Raw genomic sequence first — 21,890 nt, forward strand, 5'->3', positions numbered from 1 at the left:
TAACTGCTGGTTCTGTGGGCAAAGCAAGTAGGGAAGAAATATACTAAAATAGGAATTGTCTAGGAGAGGTAGTTGGGGAGCTTTTATTTAGTGTATGTCAGTGTAAGAACACTGGCACAGGAAATGAAACTGAGAGGTAGCAAATTCAAAGTGGATAAAAGGAAAAACCTTTTACACAACACAGAAAAAGTCTGTGGAAGTTCTTGCCACAGGTAGTTGATAGATTTTCACTCCAAATGGATAAATGCAGTGCCTTGCATGGTAAGCAGTCACAGAGAGGTAGCTGTGTTTTATGTTGCCACAGAGAGATCAGGTTCAGCAGAAATATTTCAATGGCTTATATTATATTATATTATATTATATTATATTATATACAGAGAGAGGGGGAGAGAGAGACTGAATGAACACAAAAGGGTATCCCAAATCATATTAATATTTAAAAATAAGAAAGAGCTTTGGAAGAGACATAATCCTTCTTGGTTCAGGATAATGAGGAAACTTTCCCTGAGGGAAAGATATCCCAAAACTGTCATTAAAGTGTTTCCTGTACCTAACTCTGAAACATCTGGAACTGGGGGTCTTTGATGAGTGGAACCAGAGTAGAGAGAGTACTAATCAAATCCAGGTTAGCAATTCTTGTACACCCCTCTCCCCACTGTTCATCTGTGCAGATGTAATCTGTCCCAAAGGAAGCAGGATCCTTTACTTGTAAGTAGAAATTGCTATTCATGTATTCTATGTGTTTTTCAAAAGATGGCATCACGCACAACATCAGCTGGAACATAGCTTACAAAGAGAGCCAGATAAACATTTCATTGAACAGTGCAGCTGCAGCAGGTCAGATACGGCTCTGAGTTGCTGATGAGCTACACACATAGGCTTAGTTACACAGCACACAATTAATATTTGTCTGCAAAGTCAGTAGGTCAAATTCTGCCCTCCAGTAACATGCACAAGACAGCCAATAGTTATCTTTTGTACTGGTGTGTGCTGAAAAAATTTCACTGAAATCAATTAAATTCTAAATTTGGATTTACACCAGCACAGTTAAAGAAAAAAGCTGGCCAACTGACTACATTCGTGCATATACTATAGGGCAGAATTTGGTCACCAAATGATCTCTAAACAGTTTGTTTTTGGAAAGCCACTGGGGCAATTCAGATATTTATAGCTAGATTGTGATACATTTAGTCACACTGAAAAATACCTTACTCCACCAGTAGTCAGCATGAGCAAGAGAATCTGGCCTTTAAATATCAAAACAATTAAAGCTGGCTAGATCCTCATGGAAATTGTCATAGCTCTGCTGAAGTCAGTCTAGCTGAGAATCTGTACCACTGTTTTTCAGTTTTGGGATATTAGAGAAGATTGTACCTAAAGCTTCTGAGGATACCTGTCATCTCAGACTCAGCTGAACTAACTTCCTAGTCACTCATAAGATACGAATCCTTTGCCAAATGCCTTCCCTCAGGAAAGTAAACAGAACTCTTTCGCAATGCACTATCTCAAATTAATCCAGAACATTTAAAGAGTTTGAACTCTGGCCTGGAACAGTAGAGAGTATTAATTTTAATCACTCTGTCTTAGTGGTCTAAGATCATTTCCACACCCAGCAGCACATTGTCCATAATCAAATAGTTTCATTCTTCTAAGAGTTCAGTTTTAAAATTAGCCTAACTTGACAAAGGGATACACTGCCAAAGATGATTTATCCTATCAATTCAAAAGGCTTAAATAGGCAGCAAAAGTGTTTCATAAGTGTTCATTATTCAGAGTTCAAACTAATACCTTTTGCTAAATTGCATCCTGATGTTTAATCACGGTACACTTTATATTTCTTTTGGCAATTGGGATGTCTCCACAATTCAGTATGGAGAATTCAAACAACTGAGCTCTTCCAATGTAAGTTTCAGTCCCAGAATACTGTTGTAATAAAGTTCACCTAGAAATACCACGTCTTTAAGAGACTGAATGAATTAACCACAGATCTCTCCTGATAGGGCCTTAATATTTTTGTCATTATCAAGAATGCCTTGAGCTATTACATTTAATAATCACAAAACATCTGACTGGCATTTAGATGCCATTACTTTCAATTTAGATATTTTGTATTCATTATCAGACATGACAATTTAAATCTCTCTCGTGCGTGCACGCCCACGCAGACCTCCGGGCCTTGGAATTAAGTCATTTTGTAACTGGATCAAAAATGTTGAGTGGCAGCGTGTTCTTTACCAAAGGGAGAAACTGAGAAATGCTCTTTTTGGGGCAGTCTTCTGTTCGAGGTAGAGGGAATATAGGTATTAGGAAATGGTGGCCAGTAGACCATGACAAACGTTGTCCATAGTCTGGGCCGTTGTCCAAATGCATGTTTTCAAGCCAGCTATGCCTGATACCAGTTCTTTCAATGACAGGCTCTTTTGTTGTGTTTTTTTTAATTGCCCTGTAATATTTCACAGACCTTAGGCATTATGCCATGTAGAAATAGATTTCCAGGCATCTTATACTAAATGATCACTCTACAACTTTTGTTAGCAGTGTGACTGATCTAATCACATCAATGAAGAGACTGGCAGCAAGTCTTCCAGTCCTGTCTGCTATATGTGGCTGAAAGTGATGTAACAAACCTAAATGCTGACACATATGTGAATGTGAAAACAAATGTAAAGATTTTGTTGGTAAATATTCGCCAATGAAATTCACATTATTCTCCTCGGCCATACTAGTTTTCTAGCACCTGTTTTTCCAGTCATTTTCCCATAGCTGCTAAGTTACACGTTCTGCTGCTTTACACTAGATTAAAGGTGAGGACTGGAGCTCTGCCACAGCTGGAATAGGTTTTCATCAAAATTGAAATGTTTTCTGGCAACACTTCAATTTTGACCACAGGTTCAGCATTCTCATTTCATGTTGATAATGTCCACATGTTTTGCTTTCACTTTACAGTTTCATTTGCTTTTAACATTTGTATTATATTAAATCTATTATCTTTTGTTTCCACATTAGCAAAGCAAAGCACTTTTCCTTATTAAAACAAGGCCTAAAGAAGGACTCCATATAAGCACAAAAGCTTGCCTCAGCAGAAGTTGGTCCACCTTGTTGTTTGAGATATTTTGACTTTTTGTTCCAATTCCAAATGAAAGCATATTTCAAAGTGTCCAAATTTCTTGTGGAATGGGAATTCTGCTTTGCAATCAGCTCAACTGGTATCATAAACAGTAACATAAATTTGGTATTGGGGACCTATGAAACTCCCACTGACTTCACTGGGTTTGCCCTCATGCAATTGATTGTAGGAGCTAGACACAAGTGAAAGGGGAGAACCATGGATCAGAAAATGAACATAAGTAGCAAAGTAGTGTCACCTGGTCTAGTCTGGTGTTCAGTGGGTGTGCAAAATTAGTGTAACTTACACCATTTTGGCATTCTGTGTGTGTGAACTCAGCACAATACTGTACTGCCATTAGCAGGCTCCATTCCCATGCAAGTCAATGGGACTGAATCTTGACACCAGGGTAAATTGGGTATTATACTGTGGGAGTCAGCGCAGTCACACAGATGAAAACCTGGGATGACGGCAAAATCAGACCCTGCTGGAGCTGTAGAGGACCCCAGAGGAAGGGAGCAAAGATATGCAATATGTCCTCTGTCAACAGTCCCTGCAACAGGTTACTTCTTCGAGTGGGATGGCCTAGCAGCAACTACATCCTCAGGTGGCTGGAGCTGTTGGCTTTTCATCTTCTTTACAAAGTCAGGGGAATACAAAGAAGCCAAAGCAAGACGTGGGATCTGGCCCATGAGGAAACACAAGGGAAGATGTGACTTAGAGGTACCTTTGCCTGCTTTCAGGTGTATAAGGAACAGAGAAGCACTCCTACATGGCAGTAGGCAGCAAGCACATTCCATATGACCCAGTTAGCCACTCCATTGTAACAAATCAATGATGGCATTTTCCCAAAAACAAGCAAGCAAGTGCTGCCGGCTCAGACTCGCACTGTGTAAGAAAATTTAAGACACGTTCCCTCTGCCAAGCACGGGACCCACACAACCCTTTATCACAGCTTTAATGGTACGAGTGGTACATGGGCAGAACGCTTCTCTATGCTTGTCATTGTAGTACAGATGCTGATCTCACTTGCACAAGCGTAAATCAGGAGAAACTCCCATGTCAACTGTACCTACTAGTGTGAACTCATCATCAGGCCCAGTGGGTTGGCCATTTACAGACAGCCTCACCTTAGCACGCTGCTGTTGTCACTGAACTATAAACAACCAACATACTACACAGACAAAGGATTGGGATCCACTGACAAAAACAGTTACTTGTACTGCACTTTTCCTATGACTTCAGGGAGACACAGAAATTGTATATTGAAAAGGTGGTAGCTTGTATTTTCATCATCATCAGCTTTATCCTCTCAGGAGGTGACCGTTTTTCGGGAGCTGCTGGAGGATGTTTGATGTCGATTGAGCCAATTCAGAATCTGCTTTACTTTTTTACTTTTTTGCTTCATTGCTATTAGTCAATTTTGAAATTTATCTGCTATTCATATAGAGCCATAATTACAGGAAGCAGGTTTGAGGGCAGTGCTGTAGCCCTGGCTCCTGGCATCCAGGCAACCACTCTGAGGTCTTTCTAGCTCTCTTGTGGGCTTGGCCAGCCCCACCATAGGCTCCACAGGTCCTCTTGGGGTCCCACAGATCCCATCTCAGGCTCTGACAGACCCTTCCTGGGATGTCCTCTGTAGAGTCCAGTCTGTCTGGTCCTGGAGAGTTGGCAACCCCATCTTGACAGGTCTAAAAGTGGGGGTGCAGTTCAGGACACTACTCCAAAATAGTTCCAGTGCCACTGCACAGGGTATGTCTACACTACAGCCAAGGGTTGGACTTGCCCCTCAAGCAGATGTACTCATGTTAGCTGTATTCCAGTGAACTCACTGAAAACAGAGGGGAGGACACTGGGACACAGGCTTCAACATGGGTTGCCAAAGCAAATATGAACCACCAAGGTGTGTAGTTACATGTGCCAGTGAAAGGCATTGGAGGTGGCAAGGAAGGATTGAGCAGTTCCCCTCTGCCACAGCTTTGCACGGCCTTTCCCCTCAGCCTGAGCCTCTCTCTACTGCTGGTGTCTTTCCCTATGCAAAGATCTCCAGCAGCAGGGGACTGCCTGAGCCTTTCCCTATTTCCAAAGCCTTCCCCTTTACAACCTGTTCTAGGGGGCCAGAGTCTGAGTACATAGTCTACAAATGGCCAAGAGAATCCTGCAATGCAGATGCAGTCTAAGGGTAAGTCTTTTTTACTCGGAAGGTCAATCCAGTCAGGGTTGCTCTTCTAGGGTTCAATTTTGCATGTCTATTGGGGACACACAAAAGTGAACTATTGGGTGTCAACAGTCACGTCCTGTACTCCTCAATCTCGTGAGGAGTGAGGGAGGTTGATGGGAGAGTTTCTCCTGTCAACCTCCATCAGTGAGGACAGCCAGGTAAGTTTATTGTAGCTAAGTTGATTCCAGCTATGCAACTGCTGTATCTGGAATTGCGCATCTACAATTGACTTTAAGGTCTAGTGTAGACCTGGCTTCAGAGTATTGCAGACACCTCAACACAGGTTTTATGTTTCAGACAATTTACACTCTCCAGTGGAGGGAGCTGTAGTGTGAAACCTAAAGAACCACTGTAGTTAGCACGTAGACTGGTGCAAAAGGGGCCTGGATCAGGCCCATTTGGATTTCTCGAACCTTTTAATATGTTAAGTTTAAGGCAATTTCCTATATGGCCTTGTTAATGAGATGGCTGCAATTTAAAGATTAAGAGGGTAGAAAAATGTGATGCCTCCTTGATCTCCTCACATCCTTTCAGAGTTGTGAGTTTTGCTGTCAAATTTATTGATGAGGGTGTTCATTCTTAGGGTTCTGGAAGGACTTTGCAGAGCAGTTGAAACTGATTTCAGTGATTTAATATTTCACAGAAGGAAAATTAGTGCTTGAAAAGACAATCTGAAAAGGATGTGGCCAGATGCTCATTGTGGCACTGCTGTGCTGCATCACAAGATGTACATTAAAATTGTTTAATGATAAGGAGGGGCCTTTTTTGTTCCTCAGAGAACAATCAATACTTCTCTTTCTCAAAGATACTGGAGAAATCTTTGTTATTAGTTTGGTTTCATACAGCTGACATCTGAACACCAACTGCATCAGGGAGAATAAATAGATGTCCCACTCTGGTGATTCTTGCTCTCATCCTAAGGTAAAACTAATAATGAGAGAGGGTTTTCTGTTTCTGTCTCTGAAAGCACTGATTGGGAATGCTAGAATGACTGGCACCTACAAATACACAAGAGAAAGATAGATCCGTTTAGTTTGGATGAGGGGGGGCATCTCCTACACAACCAAATTTTTGGAATGTAAGTCCTGTCTGTCATTTTTTTTTCCATTATGGAATCTGTGTAGATTTTTTCTCTGTCTCTGCTGTATGCGTAGGCTGTAAGCATGTCTCTTCCATATTTCTTTACTGTCAGTGTATCTCAGTTGCAAAAGGAAGATTAGGGTATGTGCAGGTGTATCAGGTTAGTACAGGCTCTTACACTGACAGCATCACAAATTGGTACCTTTCAGCAAGATGGCTGCTGCCAGCGTTGGCTGAGATAATAGAAATACCAGTTGAAATTAAAACTTTTCCTAATACAGTGAATCGAAAACACAACTGTAGAAGGGTTTCTTAATATTTGAAGTTTAAGGTTGCTAAGCTTAACAACACAGATGCAGTTTTACTTAACTACTAAAGCTTTCTTGAAAATGGCTTTTTGTTCTCTCCAATGGAGTTTTCTAATACTCTCTTTTGACATGAAGGTTCTGGAAGCCAGAGAAATTGGACTGCACCAAAATACCCACTCTCTAGCAAAGTTGCATCCAATTTTGCAGTTGCAATTTAGGCAAACTCCCATTAGCCCCTCAATTATGGCAGCTGACTCTGGATTTTCACTAATGTATGCTGAGCAAAGTATGGGCCAATGTCTTTAACAGGTGCTTTGTCTGAAAAAGGTCTACAAGATTTGGCCTACAGTGCTATTACGTTTAACAATGCACTTGAGAAACACAGAAGCAAATGAAGTCTAGGTCAAGTACCTCAAAATTCTAAACACTCCACGATATGACAGACTAATCACAGTGGCAATTGGCTTCATGGAGAGGAAGTTTAAAAAGTCTCCCCTACATAGAGAAAAATCTCTTCTTACACTCAAAATTGCTTTTTTCCCCTCTGATGCACATCTCCAGTGACTCTGCTGCAGATGCTGTACTTCACTGTTGGAAGCCCCAAGGGAAGCAATGAGTGGGCAGAACCGTGGGTTTCCTTGTCATGGATGTCAGACAGCAATATTTATTAATAAATGCTGATTTTACCTTCTCTCCCAGGGAACAACAAGAAATTCTAATAGCAGAAGCAAATAAGGAAAAGTTCTAGCAACTGCCAAACTGTGACCACTAAATTCCACTTAAACCAACATATTTCAAATGAAGCTGGAGATATTTTCTCCACTGAGCCCTTCTTTGGGCCCACAAGCACACAACTATCCTCCTCACCGGTCCCAAAATTGTTTTTTATATATACTACAATTAGTGGAAAGTTAGAATAGACCTGAATGCATAACAGTCTTCCCCAAGGAGCTTTTGTTCCAGTTGGATATAATGCCCTTAATGCAAAAGGAAATTTAGCCATAACTGTGGGCCTTTCAATGCTCTCCTACAAATTGCTTTTACATTTCTCTTGATTCTCCTTTGCATGATTTCCTGTGTTTATCATGGCAATGCAGACTTTTATTGGGATAAGGAGTAGTGCAGAATCAGGAAATGTAACATGATCTAAGCCAGTGGTTCACATTCTGGAAGTGTAACATGGTCAAAGCCAGTGGTTTCCTGGGGGTCTGTGAGAGTATTGCAGGTGGTCCGTGAAAAAAAAAAGATAAATAAAAATGCTCATAGAAAGTAAATTTTAAATAAATTGTAAAGTTACACTCAATTATTATTTTAGAATTAAATATCTTCCGGTAATGTTATTAATTGCTGTCTGAAAATCGACATTGTGGTTTCCTTTTTCATTTAATGAAGCATACATAGTGGTTAGAACTGGTTTGGATGGGGGTCCATGAACAGTTTAGGGGGTGATTGGGGGTTCATCAATGGTTTGGAGGGTTGATTGGGGGGTCCATGAATGGTTTGGGAGGGTGATTGGGGGTCCACACCAATAACAATTTTTGTGGGTTAACACAACTTATGAGCGTGGGCAAGGGCACTGACAAACCAAAAATGTGTACACAGCATGCTTCTCCACTCTCTTGCACCATATGCGTTCAGGTGCCCCAATGCAAAGGTGATTTATTAGTGTTTTGAGGAAATAGTCACAAAATGCCCCTAACCTGGAAGTGAGTGTTTTCTAAGGAGGCAGAGCCAGATCCTCATCTGGGATGAGCTGACTTTTGCTAAATTACAGCAGTGAGGCCCTATCGCACAGAGATCTATCTGAAGTAGTCACTGCATTGGTACTAAATCTATAGCATACCTTAGTTTAGTGTAAAATAAAATGATTTTAGTGCTAAGTGTTCACTCTTTGCATAAAAATAAATGGTAATTCTCAAATCCAAAACACTTGCCATACCATCATGCAAAGCTCCTTTCTCCACAAATTGCATGATTTCTCTGTGTGGATATTTTTGCACATTAGCCTAAGGTAGATGTTTATTTTTTCCAGTAAAAATGTACGTTCACAAACAGGAAATACCAGAATCTCATTCTTGACCAATACTGAAATGTAGGGTGTAAGCTGTCCCAGGCCTCATGGTGGGCCTCAACACTTAAGAGAATATTGCTCCAAAATAGCAAGATCAAACAAAAAGATTACCAAATAAAAACAGACCATTTTCTATTGTTGAGTTTTTTTCTTTTACGGTACTGGACTTTATAAAGGAGAAAAGTAGCTACCTGCACTATTACGACTCAAAGCAGTGTATCTATTGCAGACAGCGTTAACAAACCTCTTTTTGGACTCCTTCCAGTCCCATTTATTTTAATGTGGGCTCTAGTCTTGAAAAATAATTTGTATCACTCTTCAGGTAGTAACATTTTAACCTATCTGTATACCTATTGTAATAGAGTTAGGCCAGAGGGCTACAGGAAAATAATCAAAGGGAAACATATTAGCCCCAGAGTAAATAGGTCCCTCTTCCATGGCTAAACTAACAAAGGTTCATCTAGAATTAGCAGGAACTTGCCTGCATCAATCAGTGCAATCAAGCTATTTAAAGCACATGGATTTGGAGGTTTCCAGGGTCGAGTGAATCCGATTAGTCAGAACACCTGGAGCAAAGTGAGAACCAGTTGAGACTGGTTAAAAACAGCTCCTCTTCTGTTAGCTCAGTGTGCGCAAGAAGCTGAGGAGAGAAGGTGCTATGGGGGATCTGGGAGGAGCAAGCACAAAGAAGAACATGTGGGTAAGGAAGGTGCTGTAGGAAGGTGGCACAGGGAATTGTTGCTGTCACCTACCTGTTATTGAAGATATTTGCAGACAGCTGCTTTCATAGGGTTCTTGGGTTGGAACCCAACAACCTCTCCCCATTTCAGCACAGGAAAAGGACTTATTTTGGTAATGTGCTGCCCTGTACACTTACAGGGGCCAAAAAGACTGTGGAATTTGGCTTCCCTTCTTTTCCCCAGGCTGGCCAAGGATGAGTGTAGCTCAAAAAACAGCAAGCTGGTGCTCTAGAGAAAGTGCCTGCACTGAGGGCTACAGTGAGCTTGTGAGACAAGCAATCTGCTGGAAAACATCAGACCTTTGTCACATTATGAATCTATATATAACTCTGAACAATACCAAATCATTGAGGAATTATACAAACACTTGATATATCATTACAGAATATAAGTATATAGAGTGGTCCATTTGTAGAAGGAAAATTTTCCAAACCAAAATGTTTTCCAGCAATATGCCAATCTCAACAAAATTCTTGTCTGAAATTGTTTGAAACAATTTGAATGCAAAGTAGAATATTCTGTTTTGACTTTCTTGTTGTGCTTAGACTTTCACATTGTATTATTGCTGTTATGCCCATCTTTAATATGTTAATGCTTTGCCATGAATTGTTTTAACATTAACAAAACAAGGTGTGTTAGGGATTCCAAAGCCAGAAGGCCCCACTGACCTCCTATGCAGCACAGCCACAGATCATCCCAAAAATAATTCCTAGAGCAGATCTTCAAGAAAAAAAATCCTGATTTAAAAGTTGCCAGCAACATAGAATTCACCACAGCCCTGGATAAATTATTCCAGTGGTTAATTAATCTCACTGTGAAAAATGTACTCTTATTTCCTGTCTGAATTTGTCAAGCTTTAAATTTCAGCCGCTGTGTTATACCCATGGTCGGCAACCTGCAGTCCAGGGTATGCACTGAGGTTGTGTGTGTGGCCCACAAAACATTTTCTTTACAGCCCATGCTGACAGGGTTGCCAGATTCTGTTAGTTTCTGTCCACATTGTTTTTCTCCCTATACATAAAGCAAAGGCATATAAAGTGAAGTGTATGCTGATTGCACAAAACACTGATTGATAAAGCCATGTGGTCCCTCTGCATCCAATCAAAGCACTGCTACAGTTCAAACACTGTGGGGCTTGGTGGCAAATGTGGGAGAGGTGGCAACCATGGCAAGGAAACCTTACCCATGGACAGTGACTGGAAATATTCAAAGACCCTCCCCCAGTGAGCCACTGCCTTACTGGTGCGGTCACCCCCAGAGTATAACTGGCTCCTAGCAGGCTGTCCCATTTCTGTATTATGGTTAACAAACCCATTCTAGGTACATCACATTGTCCTGGCACATCCAAACCCTGACCTTGGTCTAAATTACGATAAGAGGCAGCTGTGTACCAGATTTGCTAATCCTAGCTCTTACTGGTTAGGAGGAGTTCTTAAACAAACAGACTCACAGACAGACAGATATACAAACTCTCTCATGTGTATATAGTAGATGTGCAAATGGTAAATTAACTTACTCTTTTTTTGTGCATCTGATGAGCAAACAAGAGTTTTTAAATGATGTACCACAAACTCCCCATCGTACCCCTGCCTTGAACTCATGTACAAAGAGAGGAAATTTTTTCCCCCCAATCTCCACTCGAAATAGATTCTCTCTCCAGAAAATAATATGAATTTCAGCCAAGCAATAATGTCTGACTAAACAACAATAATAAAGATATTCTCTAAGGCTACGTCTACACATGCAGCCAACATCAAAATAGTCTATTTCGATGAATAACGTCTACACGCCCTCCAGGGCCAGCAACGTCGATGTTCAACTTCGACGTTGCTCAGCCCAACATCGAAATAGGCGCAGCAAGGGAACGTCTACACGTCAAAGTAGCACACATCGAAATAGGGATGCCAGGCACAGCTGCAGACAGGGTCACAGGGCGGACTCAACAGCAAGCCGCTCCCTTAAAGGGCCCCTCCCAGACACAGTTGCACTAAACAACACAAGATCCACAGAGCTGACAACTGGTTGCAGACCCTGTGCCTGCAGCATAGATCCCCAGCTGCCGCAGAAGCAGCCAGAAGCCCTGGGCTAAGGGCTGCTGCCCACGGTGACCATAGAGCCCCGCAGGGGCTGGAGAGAGAGCATCTCTCAACCCCCCAGCTGATGGCCGCCATGGAGGACCCAGCAATTTCGACGTTGCGGGACGCGGATCGTCTACACGGTCCCTACTTCGACGTTCAACGTCGAAGTAGGGCGCTATTCCTATCTCCTCATGAGGTTAGCGACTTCGACGTCTCGCCGCCTAACGTCGAAGTTAACTTCGAAATAGCGCCCGACGCGTGTAGACGCGACGGGCGCTATTTCAAAGTTGGTGCCGCTACTTCGAAGTAGCGTGCACGTGTAGACGCAGCTTAAGATACTGTAGTTAGGGTTTACCTTAAAGTTTATCTTACAAGATACTCTGAAAGCATTCCACTCTTATGGGCGGTGGACTGGGGGACAGACAAGATTTCAAAGACAACATACACTTTACCTGCAGCAATCATTCTATTTAGTAACGCTCATAGATTGGTTCCATGCATGCCTACTTGCCTTCTTTTAGCTATAACTAGGGAGCAACTGACAGGCTCTATCACAGATTAAACACCACACCTGCTGGTACAACTGCAGCTACAATGCACAGAGCCAAAGCAGCAAGTGGTCACAAGCAGGTTTAGATTTAATTTACTTTCCATGCCACCTCCACTGAAACAAATGAATTTAACACACCTGTCTCTTAAATAAAGCAGAAGAAAACTAACCCTTTAAGGTATTCCCAAATATTTGCTGACTGCATATTTCATTATCCCAGTGTATATTTGGATGACAAAGCTTGATAACACTTCGAGTTCTCCATCTTCTCTGTTATCAGCTCTTCAATCAATATGGCAATATTGGCTGGTGACAGAGTGCAATAACACTGAAAAGCTTTCCATAGTAAAGCATTAGAGGTTAACATTTATCTACTTGTGATGCTCTACTTAGTCATCTGATTATGCTTTCTTCACGTTAGGCACCTCTAAAGATCGCTCGGGTGTTTCACATTCTTCCCTACATATCTGAGACCCAAAACCCCCTTAAGTTTGATCCAAAAAACCCAATGAAATCCCCATGTTTCCACCTGCATAGTTTACAGCCTTAAACAGAAATTCTTGGTGCTGAAGTTCTTCTAAGCAAACTAAATCAATCCATTTATCCCTCCTCATATATGGAAGTTTCCATTTTAAATCACTAGAGAACCTAAGGGCCAGGGTTCCCTATCATTTTTTCCAAGCATGGGAGCAATACATTTTGTTATGTGCACCAACGCATGCTGCTGGCTGTGGGCACCCAGCTAATCAGCTTGGTGGCACCTCAGCTTTCCTGGGTAGCCACCCAAGCATTCAGCTTACAGGGAACAGTGCAAAGGGCCCTCTCTAACACTCCTGTGACTCAAAGTAAAGAACTATGCTGGATGTGAGAGGGAACTTAATTACTCTTTTTAACATAATTCACTGAGACACAGAAAAAGCATACAATAATAAGAGACATTCCCTTGTTAAGGGCTGAATTTTTGTCCTTGGATATATACACGTAACTTCTACTGAAGTTTAACGAGAGTGGCACGTACATATCCAAGGCAGAATTTGGTCTGAAATGTTTGAATTATGAACCCTGGAGCTAGAATTGGATGTGAAAATAAACAACTCCTATCAAACACTTTGACTCCCTACCTGTTCCATTTCTGTGAATGTGCTCTGTTCCTCGTCATCTTCTTGATCTTCAATATCAGACTCCCCTACAGCAATGGGAACACAGATGGACAGGTCAGGGTTGGTCAGAAAAACATCAGCGTCACTCAGCACTGGATGTTTCTGTCCATTTTTGTCAATCCCAGCATCAGCGTTGTTCTCTTTGTGATTCTCCACATCTTTACCAATCTCTGCAGCGGTATGGATATTCACACAGTTCTGAAGGACACCTGTGTTCTGGGCAGCAATTTTAATCATTGCCTTCTTTTCAGCTGTCGTCTTTGGATGCCTAAGTAAATTACAACAGAAGTCCCATGTTGTGTTTTTCACATACTGAAGTCCCCTGTGGATTCGAGCAAAAGCGAGCTGCAGATTGTTCATCTCTCCATCTTCATCCGGTGCAGAAAGGTTGTCAGCACTGAAAGAGCTCAGTAGCAAGGCAAGAAACAGGTTGAGCACCTGAAATTAATTAAAGTCAAAAGAAAATCAATGGTAGGATCACTTGGAAACATCACGCTTCGGCTTGGGAACTACAGGATCGCATTCTGATCTCATTTACAGCAGTGAAACTCCACTGACATCTGTGGAGCTATTCCCAATTTACAGTGATGAAAGTAAGTAGAGATTCAAAATCCTGTAGACTTTTCATAAAAACACTACAGGTTGAACCTCTCTTGTTCGGAACTCTCATCTGGCAACATCCGTAATGTGGCATGATTTTAGTTAGCTCGACAAGCACTTATCATGGGTGTGGCCGAGTTTTCTGTGGTCCCATAAAGTTTGTTTACAGCCTTCATTCCTGGCTCTCAGTGCTTTGTGCTGTTATTCAGCTGTAATTTCCCCCTAAATGTCTTCTAAGAACCCAATAAGCAGAGGAAGTGTTGGTAATTCTGCTAGACAATATTGACTTCCCGTGGTTGAGAACACTCTCTTTTTCAACACCAGTCAGTTTCTGAGGGTGCCAGATTAGAGGTTCAACCTGTACTTTCAGCATAGCCAGTAACATGTTATGATCACCCAAAAAGTTTAAAAGTAGAAAGTAAAACTGAGAACCATAAGAGAGTGGTAATTTTTATTTAGAGACACAGTTGATAATATCTCCAGTACTATTGTAGCATATGCTTGACAGTATGACTACTATTCCAGCTGTAAGAAGGAAACTAATTGTATGGCTAAATGGTTTCTGGTAAGAAGCTACTCAGCTGTAATAAAACACTGTAAGAAAAATGCACCCAGGGCTTCTTTGGTTTCTATTCAACTTTCCTATGTTATTTATATTTCACAATACACAGTGACATAAATGTTCATGACATTTAACAATGGCAATAAATTTGGAAACACTTTCAAGTATCTGCATTGGTTTTAATGCTTTAGACTGAAATAAATGCACTTTCCTTTACTTTCAAGGATTTCTGATGCCATGTAGCAGAAGCAAATATTCATTGGTAATGTATTTGGGATGTCTCTCTTCACTTAGGACTTTAAGGTTGGAAAAAGCTGAACTTAATCTAAAGTTTATTCATTGTGTCTCTTACAGATCTACATTTAAAATATAGAATATTGTGCAAAAAGATGGTGATAATAAACTGCAGTTATCATCTGAGATATTTGATATGCAATCCACACAGGCTAAGCACCAAACTAACATCCCTACAGATCTATAACAGTAAAATATACCAAGTTCAACACTTCCAGAAGTGGTTCGTGATTTGGGCTGCTTGTGGTTTTGGGAGTTTGACTGAAACACCTCTGGCCTGAACCTCAGAGGTGATGAGCACTCACAATGCAACTGCCATTGATGAAAATCAGGCACAATATGCCTAGTAATCTTCAAATTGCTAGTCAGAGAATCTGAATTTCTCTTACCATCCAAAGAAGGGACCTGCTGTTTTAAGTGAGTATGTAGCTGTGACAATATAGGGCCACAAGTGGCTGTATTAAATGCCTATTTTGATTTATAGCCAAAAAGGGATAGACTTCTAAGATGGTGTGTTAGACTAATAAAAGGGATCAGAGTGTTCCAACACTCATCCCACAGGAGAGATTTAAACCCACTGAGACTGAATGGGTCTAATTGGTCAAACAGTGGAACAGCCATCATATGACATTCTTCAAGACAGGCTCTAACGAATGCTTCTGTTGACCTGAGGGGTATAAAAATTGAACACAGAGAGAGCAAGAGCGAGACTGAAACACCCACATACACACAGAAAAATCTGGGCTGGCTATGAGAATATTAAGTTGTTCTCTTTTGTTCCTGTAACTTCAGCTCTGCCTAATTGAGCTTGTAGTGAAGCGTAAAAGCAGATGAAATGTCTGTGCCAGTTTGTGGTTTTAACTCCTTTTTTCTCTGATGCTTTGTTTCAGGCCCTAATTATTTTGTTTTAAAGAGGCTGTTGGCTGCAAGCTCCCTAAGAGGGGAAAAAGTAGGTGCCTTAAATTCACTTGGACCTATAGAATGATGGAGCAACACTTTTGGATTACTGGCCTAAGGCAATATTATGTCAGTAAAAGGCAAGCTGCTCAGAAGTGCAAATAACCTATCCACCTGAACAGTGTATGTTATCCAGACCTAAATGCTGGCATGGACAATACCATGTAGTGGGAGAGCTTCTCCTGCCAACATAGCTACTGCCTCTGCAGAGGCAGGAGTTACCAGGCCAACGGGATTGATCTTTCATTCTGGCTTAGAGTGACTACACCAGCAGTGCTACACCAGCGCAACAGCATTGTTGCAGCTGTGCCACTCGCAAATGGTGGCATGTAGACATAGTCTAGGCATGGAAGAATCACATCATCCTGCCCCAGACAGACAAGGACAAGAAGCTCAATGCGGCAGGTGGATGCACTCAGAACAGGCAGAGGTGAACCTGGCTCTGATACTCTGACAGTTGCTCTGACTAAATGTAAAAGCTAAAAGACATGTATCAAAAAAAGTTAAGAAACAGTCTGATATCCCTTGATTGCTTCCTAAACAACCAACCTATGAATGAGATAAGAACATAAGAATGGCCATACTGGGTCAGACCAAAGGTCCATCCAGCCCAGCATCCCATCTGCTGACGGTGGCCAATGCCAGGTGCCCCAGAGAAGGAGAACAGAAGACAATGATCAAGTGATTTATCTCCTTCCATCCATCTCCTGCCCTTGTTCTGAAGGCTAGGGCACCATACTTTATCCCTGGCTAATAGCCATTTATGGACCTAACCTGCAAAAATTTATCAAGCTCTCTTTTAAACCCTAATAGAGTCCTGGCCTTCACAGCCTCCTCGGGCAAGGAGTTCCACAGGTTGACTGTGCACTGTGTGAAGAAAAATTTCCTTTTATTAGTTTTGCACCTACTACCCATCAATTTCATTTGGTGTCCCCTAGTTCTTGTATTATGGGAAAAGGTAAATAATTTTTCTATATTCACTTTCTCCACACCATTCATGATTTTATATACCTCTATCATATCACACCTCAATCGCCTCTTTTCCAAACTGAAAAGTCCCAGTCTCTCTAGCCTCTCCCCATATGGGACCCGTTCCAAGCCCCTAATCATCTTAGTCACCCTTTTCTGAACCTTTTCTAATGCCAATATATCTTTTTTGAGGTGAGGAGACCACATCTGCACGCAGTACTCAAGATGTGGGTGTACCATAGTTTTATATAGGGGAAGTATGATATCTTTTGTCTTATTATCGATCCCTTTTTTAATAATTCCTAACATCCTATTTGCTTTACTAACTGCCGCTGCACACTGCGTGGATGTCTTCAGAGAACTATCCACTATAACTCCAAGATCCCTTTCCTGATCTGTCGTAGCTAAATTTGACCCCATCATGTAGTATGTGTACTTTGGGTTATTTTTTCCAACATGCATTACCTGACACTTACCCACATTAAATTTCATTTGCCATTTTGCTGCCCAATCACTCAGTTTGCTGAGATCTTTTTGTAGTTCTTCACAATCTGTTTTGGTTTTGACTGTCCTGAACAACTTGGTGTCATCTGCAAACTTTGCCACCTCACTGCTTACCTCATTTTCTAGATCATTGATGAACAAGTTGAACAGGATCGGTCCCAGGACTGACCCCTGGGGAACACCACTAGTTACCCTCCTCCATTGTGAAAATTTACCATTTATTCCCACCCTTTGTTTTCTGTCTTTTAACCAATTCCCGATCCATGAAAGGATCTTTCCTCCTATCCCATGACCACCTAATTTACATAAAAGCCTTTGGTGTGGGACCATGTCAAAGGCTTTCTGGAAATCTAGGTATATTATGTCCACTGGGTGCCCCTTGTCTGCATGTTTATTAACCCCTTCAAAGAATTCTAATAGATTAGTTAGACACGACTTCCCTCTGCAGAAACCATGCTGACTTTTGCCCAACAATTCGTGCTCTTCTACGTGCCCTGCAATTTTATTCTTTACTAGTGTTTCTACTAATTTGCCTGGTACTGATGTTAAACTTATCGGTCTATAATTGCCAGGGTCTCCTCTAGAGCCTTTTTTAAATATTGGCGTTATATTGGCCGTCTTCCAGTCATTTGGTACCAAAGTGGATTTAAAGGATAGGTTAGAAACCACTGTTAATAACGCTGCAATTTCACATTTGAGTTTTTTCAGAACCCTTGAGTGAATACCGTCTGGTCCTGGAGACTTGTTACTATTCAGCTTATCAATTAACTCCAAAACCTCCTCTAATGTCACTTCAATCTGAGTGAGTTCCTCAGATTTGTCACCTAAAAAGGCTGGCTCAGATTTAGGAACCTCTGTAACATCCTCAGCCGTGAAGACTGAAGCAAAGAAATCATTTAATCGCTCCGCAATGGCACTGTCTTCCTTGATCGCTCCTTTTATATCTTTATCGTCCAAGGGCCCCACTGCTTTTTTAGCGGGCTTCCTGCTTCTAATGTATTTAAAAAACATTTTACTATCGTTTTTTGAATTTTTGGCTAGCTGTTCCTCAAAATCTTTTTTGGCTTTTCTTATTACATTATGGCTGCGTCTACACGTGCACGCTACTTCGAAGTAGCGGCACCAACTTCGAAATAGCGCCCGTCGCGTCTACACGCGTCGGGCGCTATTTCGAAGTTAACTTCGACGTTAGGCGGCGAGACGTCGAAGTCGCTAACCTCATGAGGAGATAGGAATAGCGCCCTACTTTGACGTTCAACGTCGAAGTAGGGACCGTGTAGACGATCCGTGTCCTGCAACGTCGAAATTGCTGGGTCCTCCATGGCGGCCATCAGCTGGGGGGTTGAGAGATGCTCTCTCTCCAGCCCCTGCGGGGCTCTATGGTCACCGTGGGCAGCAGCCCCTAGCCCAGGGCTTCTGGCTGCTTCTGCGGCAGCTGGGGATCTATGCTGCAGGCACAGGGTCTGCAACCAGTTGTCAGCTCTGTGGATCTTGTGTTGTTTAGTGCAACTGTGTCTGGGAGGGGCCCTTTAAGGGAGCGGCTTGCTGTTGAGTCCGCCCTGTGACCCTGTCTGCAGCTGTGCCTGGCATCCCTATTTCGATGTGTGCTACTTTGACGTGTAGACGTTCCCTCGCTGCGCCTATTTCGATGTTGGGCTGAGCAACGTCGAAGTTGAACATCGACGTTGCCAGCCCTGGAGGACGTGTAGACGTTATTCGTCGAAATAGACTATTTCGATGTCGCAACATCGAAATAAGCTATTTCGATGTTGGCTGCACGTGTAGACGTAGCCTATGACACTTAATTTGGGAGTGTTTATGTTCCTTTCTATTTTCCTCACTAGGATTTGACTTCCACTTTTTAAAAGCTGCCCTTTTCTCTCTCACTGCCTTTTTAACATGGCTGTTTAGCCATGGTGGTTCTTTGTTAGGTCTCTTACTGTGTTTTTTTATTTGGGGTATACATTTAAGTTGGGCCTCTAGTATGGTGTCTTTAAACAGCTTCCATGCAGCTTCCAGGGATTTTAGTTTAATTACTCTACCTTTTAGTTTCTGTTTAACTAGCTTCCTCATTTTAGTGTAATTCCCCTTTTTGAAATTAAATGCCAGAGTGTTTGACCGCTGCGGTGTTCTTCCCAACACAGGAATATTAAAAGTTATTATATTGTGGTCACTATTTCCAAGTGGTCCAGTAACAGTTACCTCTTGGACCAGATATGCACTAAGGCCCTAGAACTCTCATGGAGTTTTCAACATAGTCAGTTTTCAATGCTTTTTTCAGTGGCATGGACTTTGTGAGGGAAGTTTATTTTAGTACACTGCTACAGTTTAGGTCTGTACGAAAGCCAGGTCAGCTCCTCCTCTTTCTGATTAACTTTTAACTGAGATTTTTATTACTATAAATCACATAATACAAAAATGCGTTTGAACTGGCTTGAAGCTTTCCAGATAGCCAGACGTTTCTCTTTTTCTCTCTTTTTAATTACTCAAGATGTATGGGCTGGAATTTATGCAAACTAGGATGGCCTTCATTATACCAGTAACACTTTATTTGAAGTGTCTTGTAATTATCGATTCACAAGATACACACCATAGTCAATGATTGCAATGAATGCATTTGACATTAATGCAGATGCCCAGTGTCTATTAAGATTATATTTGTCTCCTTGAAACCTAACTCACATGTCTGAACTAGCGACATATGTTCAAACTACAAAGTAATGTGAAATTAAAGCTACTTGTTTGGAAGCTAGTCAGCTTTTGGACTCTGAATACCCATGTTCAGAATGTTAGACAAACAGTTTGTGTGGCTCTCCTCTGTCATGCTCAAAATTTAAAATGACAGTGACCTCTGTCTCTTGTATTCTGATGGAGGTATTCAAGGAAATGCAGCTAATCAGGTAATTAAAAATGAAGCAATTAGATGTATCATATATCAAGCGTACACTGATCTGGACAGATGTATATATAGAAATAGAAAATATAATGGCGAGCAAGCTACCAAGAGAGCCATTAAGTTGGCCCTAGGAAACAGTTGCTAGCGTTATCTATCACTGGGGATAAAGGATCCCTAAACAACACAGTCCGAAAGACCTGCTGGATGCAAACTGAGGATGAACTGAAATCAATATCAATCTTCCTCAGGTTACTGCTGTTTAAATCTTGGACGTCTGATTTCCTACTTGCTTCCACCTTTGTTCAGCCACTTGCACCTGTGTGCAGTGGATGGAAAACAGAATGATTTCTTAGCCCTCCACACCTATTTTGTACATATCAATGACTGTACAAGTAACACAGCAAGGAATCAGGTCCAGTAACAACTTCCCTTTTGGCATGCAACATGACCAGTTGCAGATGACCAAGCTTTATTATTGATTCATGACTGGCATTATTTGAAATAAACTCAGTTTGCTGTTAGTCTATTTATCATTGCTTTTCTGGCTTATTTCCAGATCTGCATAACTTTATACAAACACACCCGCAGCTGTATACGGTAGCTCTCATTTTTAGTATTATTTATCATGGGTTATCAAGTCAATATCATTTTCCTCTCCAAAATGCAGCTGACATTTTGCACAAAGCCATATTTACAGTTCATGCTTTTAACAAAAAGGAAACCTCAGATACCATTCACCCACTCCTTTATGACAAGATTGCCTCAGAGGCATATTGTTCAGTGCTTAAATAGAGTGAACTGCTTTATAAGCACTTCATTTTTACCCATTCCCATCATTTGACCTTACACCACATTTTCCAGAGAGGTTTGGATTTCAGAATGTGCTGAAAAATGAGCTGTCTTTGTATTACTTCAAGCTGGAAGGTATATATAAAACCAACAAAACAAACAAACAAAAAACCTAGCAAACAAGAACAGGCCCTTCTGAAAATTCATACAAATGGTCTTAAATGTTTACCCAAATAACAATAGCTAGATAGCTCTTATATAGGACTTTTAATCAGGACAAATGAAATTTAATGTGGGTAAGTGTAAGGTAATGCATGTTGGAAAAAATAACCCAAATTACACGTACTACATGATGGGGTCAAATTTAGCTACGACAGATCAGGAAAGGGATCTTGGAGTTATAGTGGATAGTTCTCTGAAGACATCCACGCAGTGTGCAGCGGCAGTTAGTAAGGCAAATAGGATGTTAGGAATTATTAAAAAAGGGATCGATAATAAGACAAAAGAGATCATACTTCCCCTATATAAAACTATGGTACGCCCACATCTTGAGTACTGCGTGCAGATGTGGTCTCCTCACCTCAAAAAAGATATATTGGCATTAGAAAAGGTTCAGAAAAGGGTGACTAAGATGATTAGGGGCTTGGAACGGGTCCCTTATGGGGAGAGGCTAGAGAGACTGGGACTTTTCAGTTTGGAAAAGAGGCGATTGAGGGGCGATATGATAGAGGTATATAAAATCATGAATGGTGTGGAGAAAGTGAATATAGAAAAATTATTTACCTTTTCCCATAATACAAGAACTAGGGGACACCAAATGAAATTGATGGGTAGTAGGTTCAAAACTAATAAAAGGAAATTTTTCTTCACACAGGGCACAGTCAACCTGTGGAACTCCTTGCCCGAGGAGGCTGTGAAGGCCAGGACTCTATTAGGGTTTAAAAAAGAGCTTGATAAATTTTTGCAGGTCAGGTCCATAAATGGCTATTAGCCAGGGATAAAGTA

At 41.4% G+C, this 21,890-nt stretch overlaps 1 protein-coding gene across 13 annotated transcripts in view; it reads right to left on the reverse strand.

Annotated features, from left to right (window-relative positions):
- Window positions 1-21,890, reverse strand: part of LOC142008137 (sodium channel protein type 5 subunit alpha-like) — a 351,358-nt gene that overhangs the window by 101,298 nt on the left and 228,170 nt on the right. For all 13 annotated transcript variants that reach the window (XM_074985128.1, XM_074985135.1, XM_074985134.1 and 10 more), the window contains one exon: window positions 13,276-13,752. In XM_074985128.1, coding sequence (XP_074841229.1) covers window positions 13,276-13,752 — 477 coding nt within the window. The remainder of the gene's footprint in view (window positions 1-13,275; window positions 13,753-21,890) is intronic.

This window comes from Carettochelys insculpta, chromosome 2 (genome assembly GCF_033958435.1).
Source record: "Carettochelys insculpta isolate YL-2023 chromosome 2, ASM3395843v1, whole genome shotgun sequence".
NCBI lineage: Eukaryota > Metazoa > Chordata > Testudines > Carettochelyidae > Carettochelys > Carettochelys insculpta.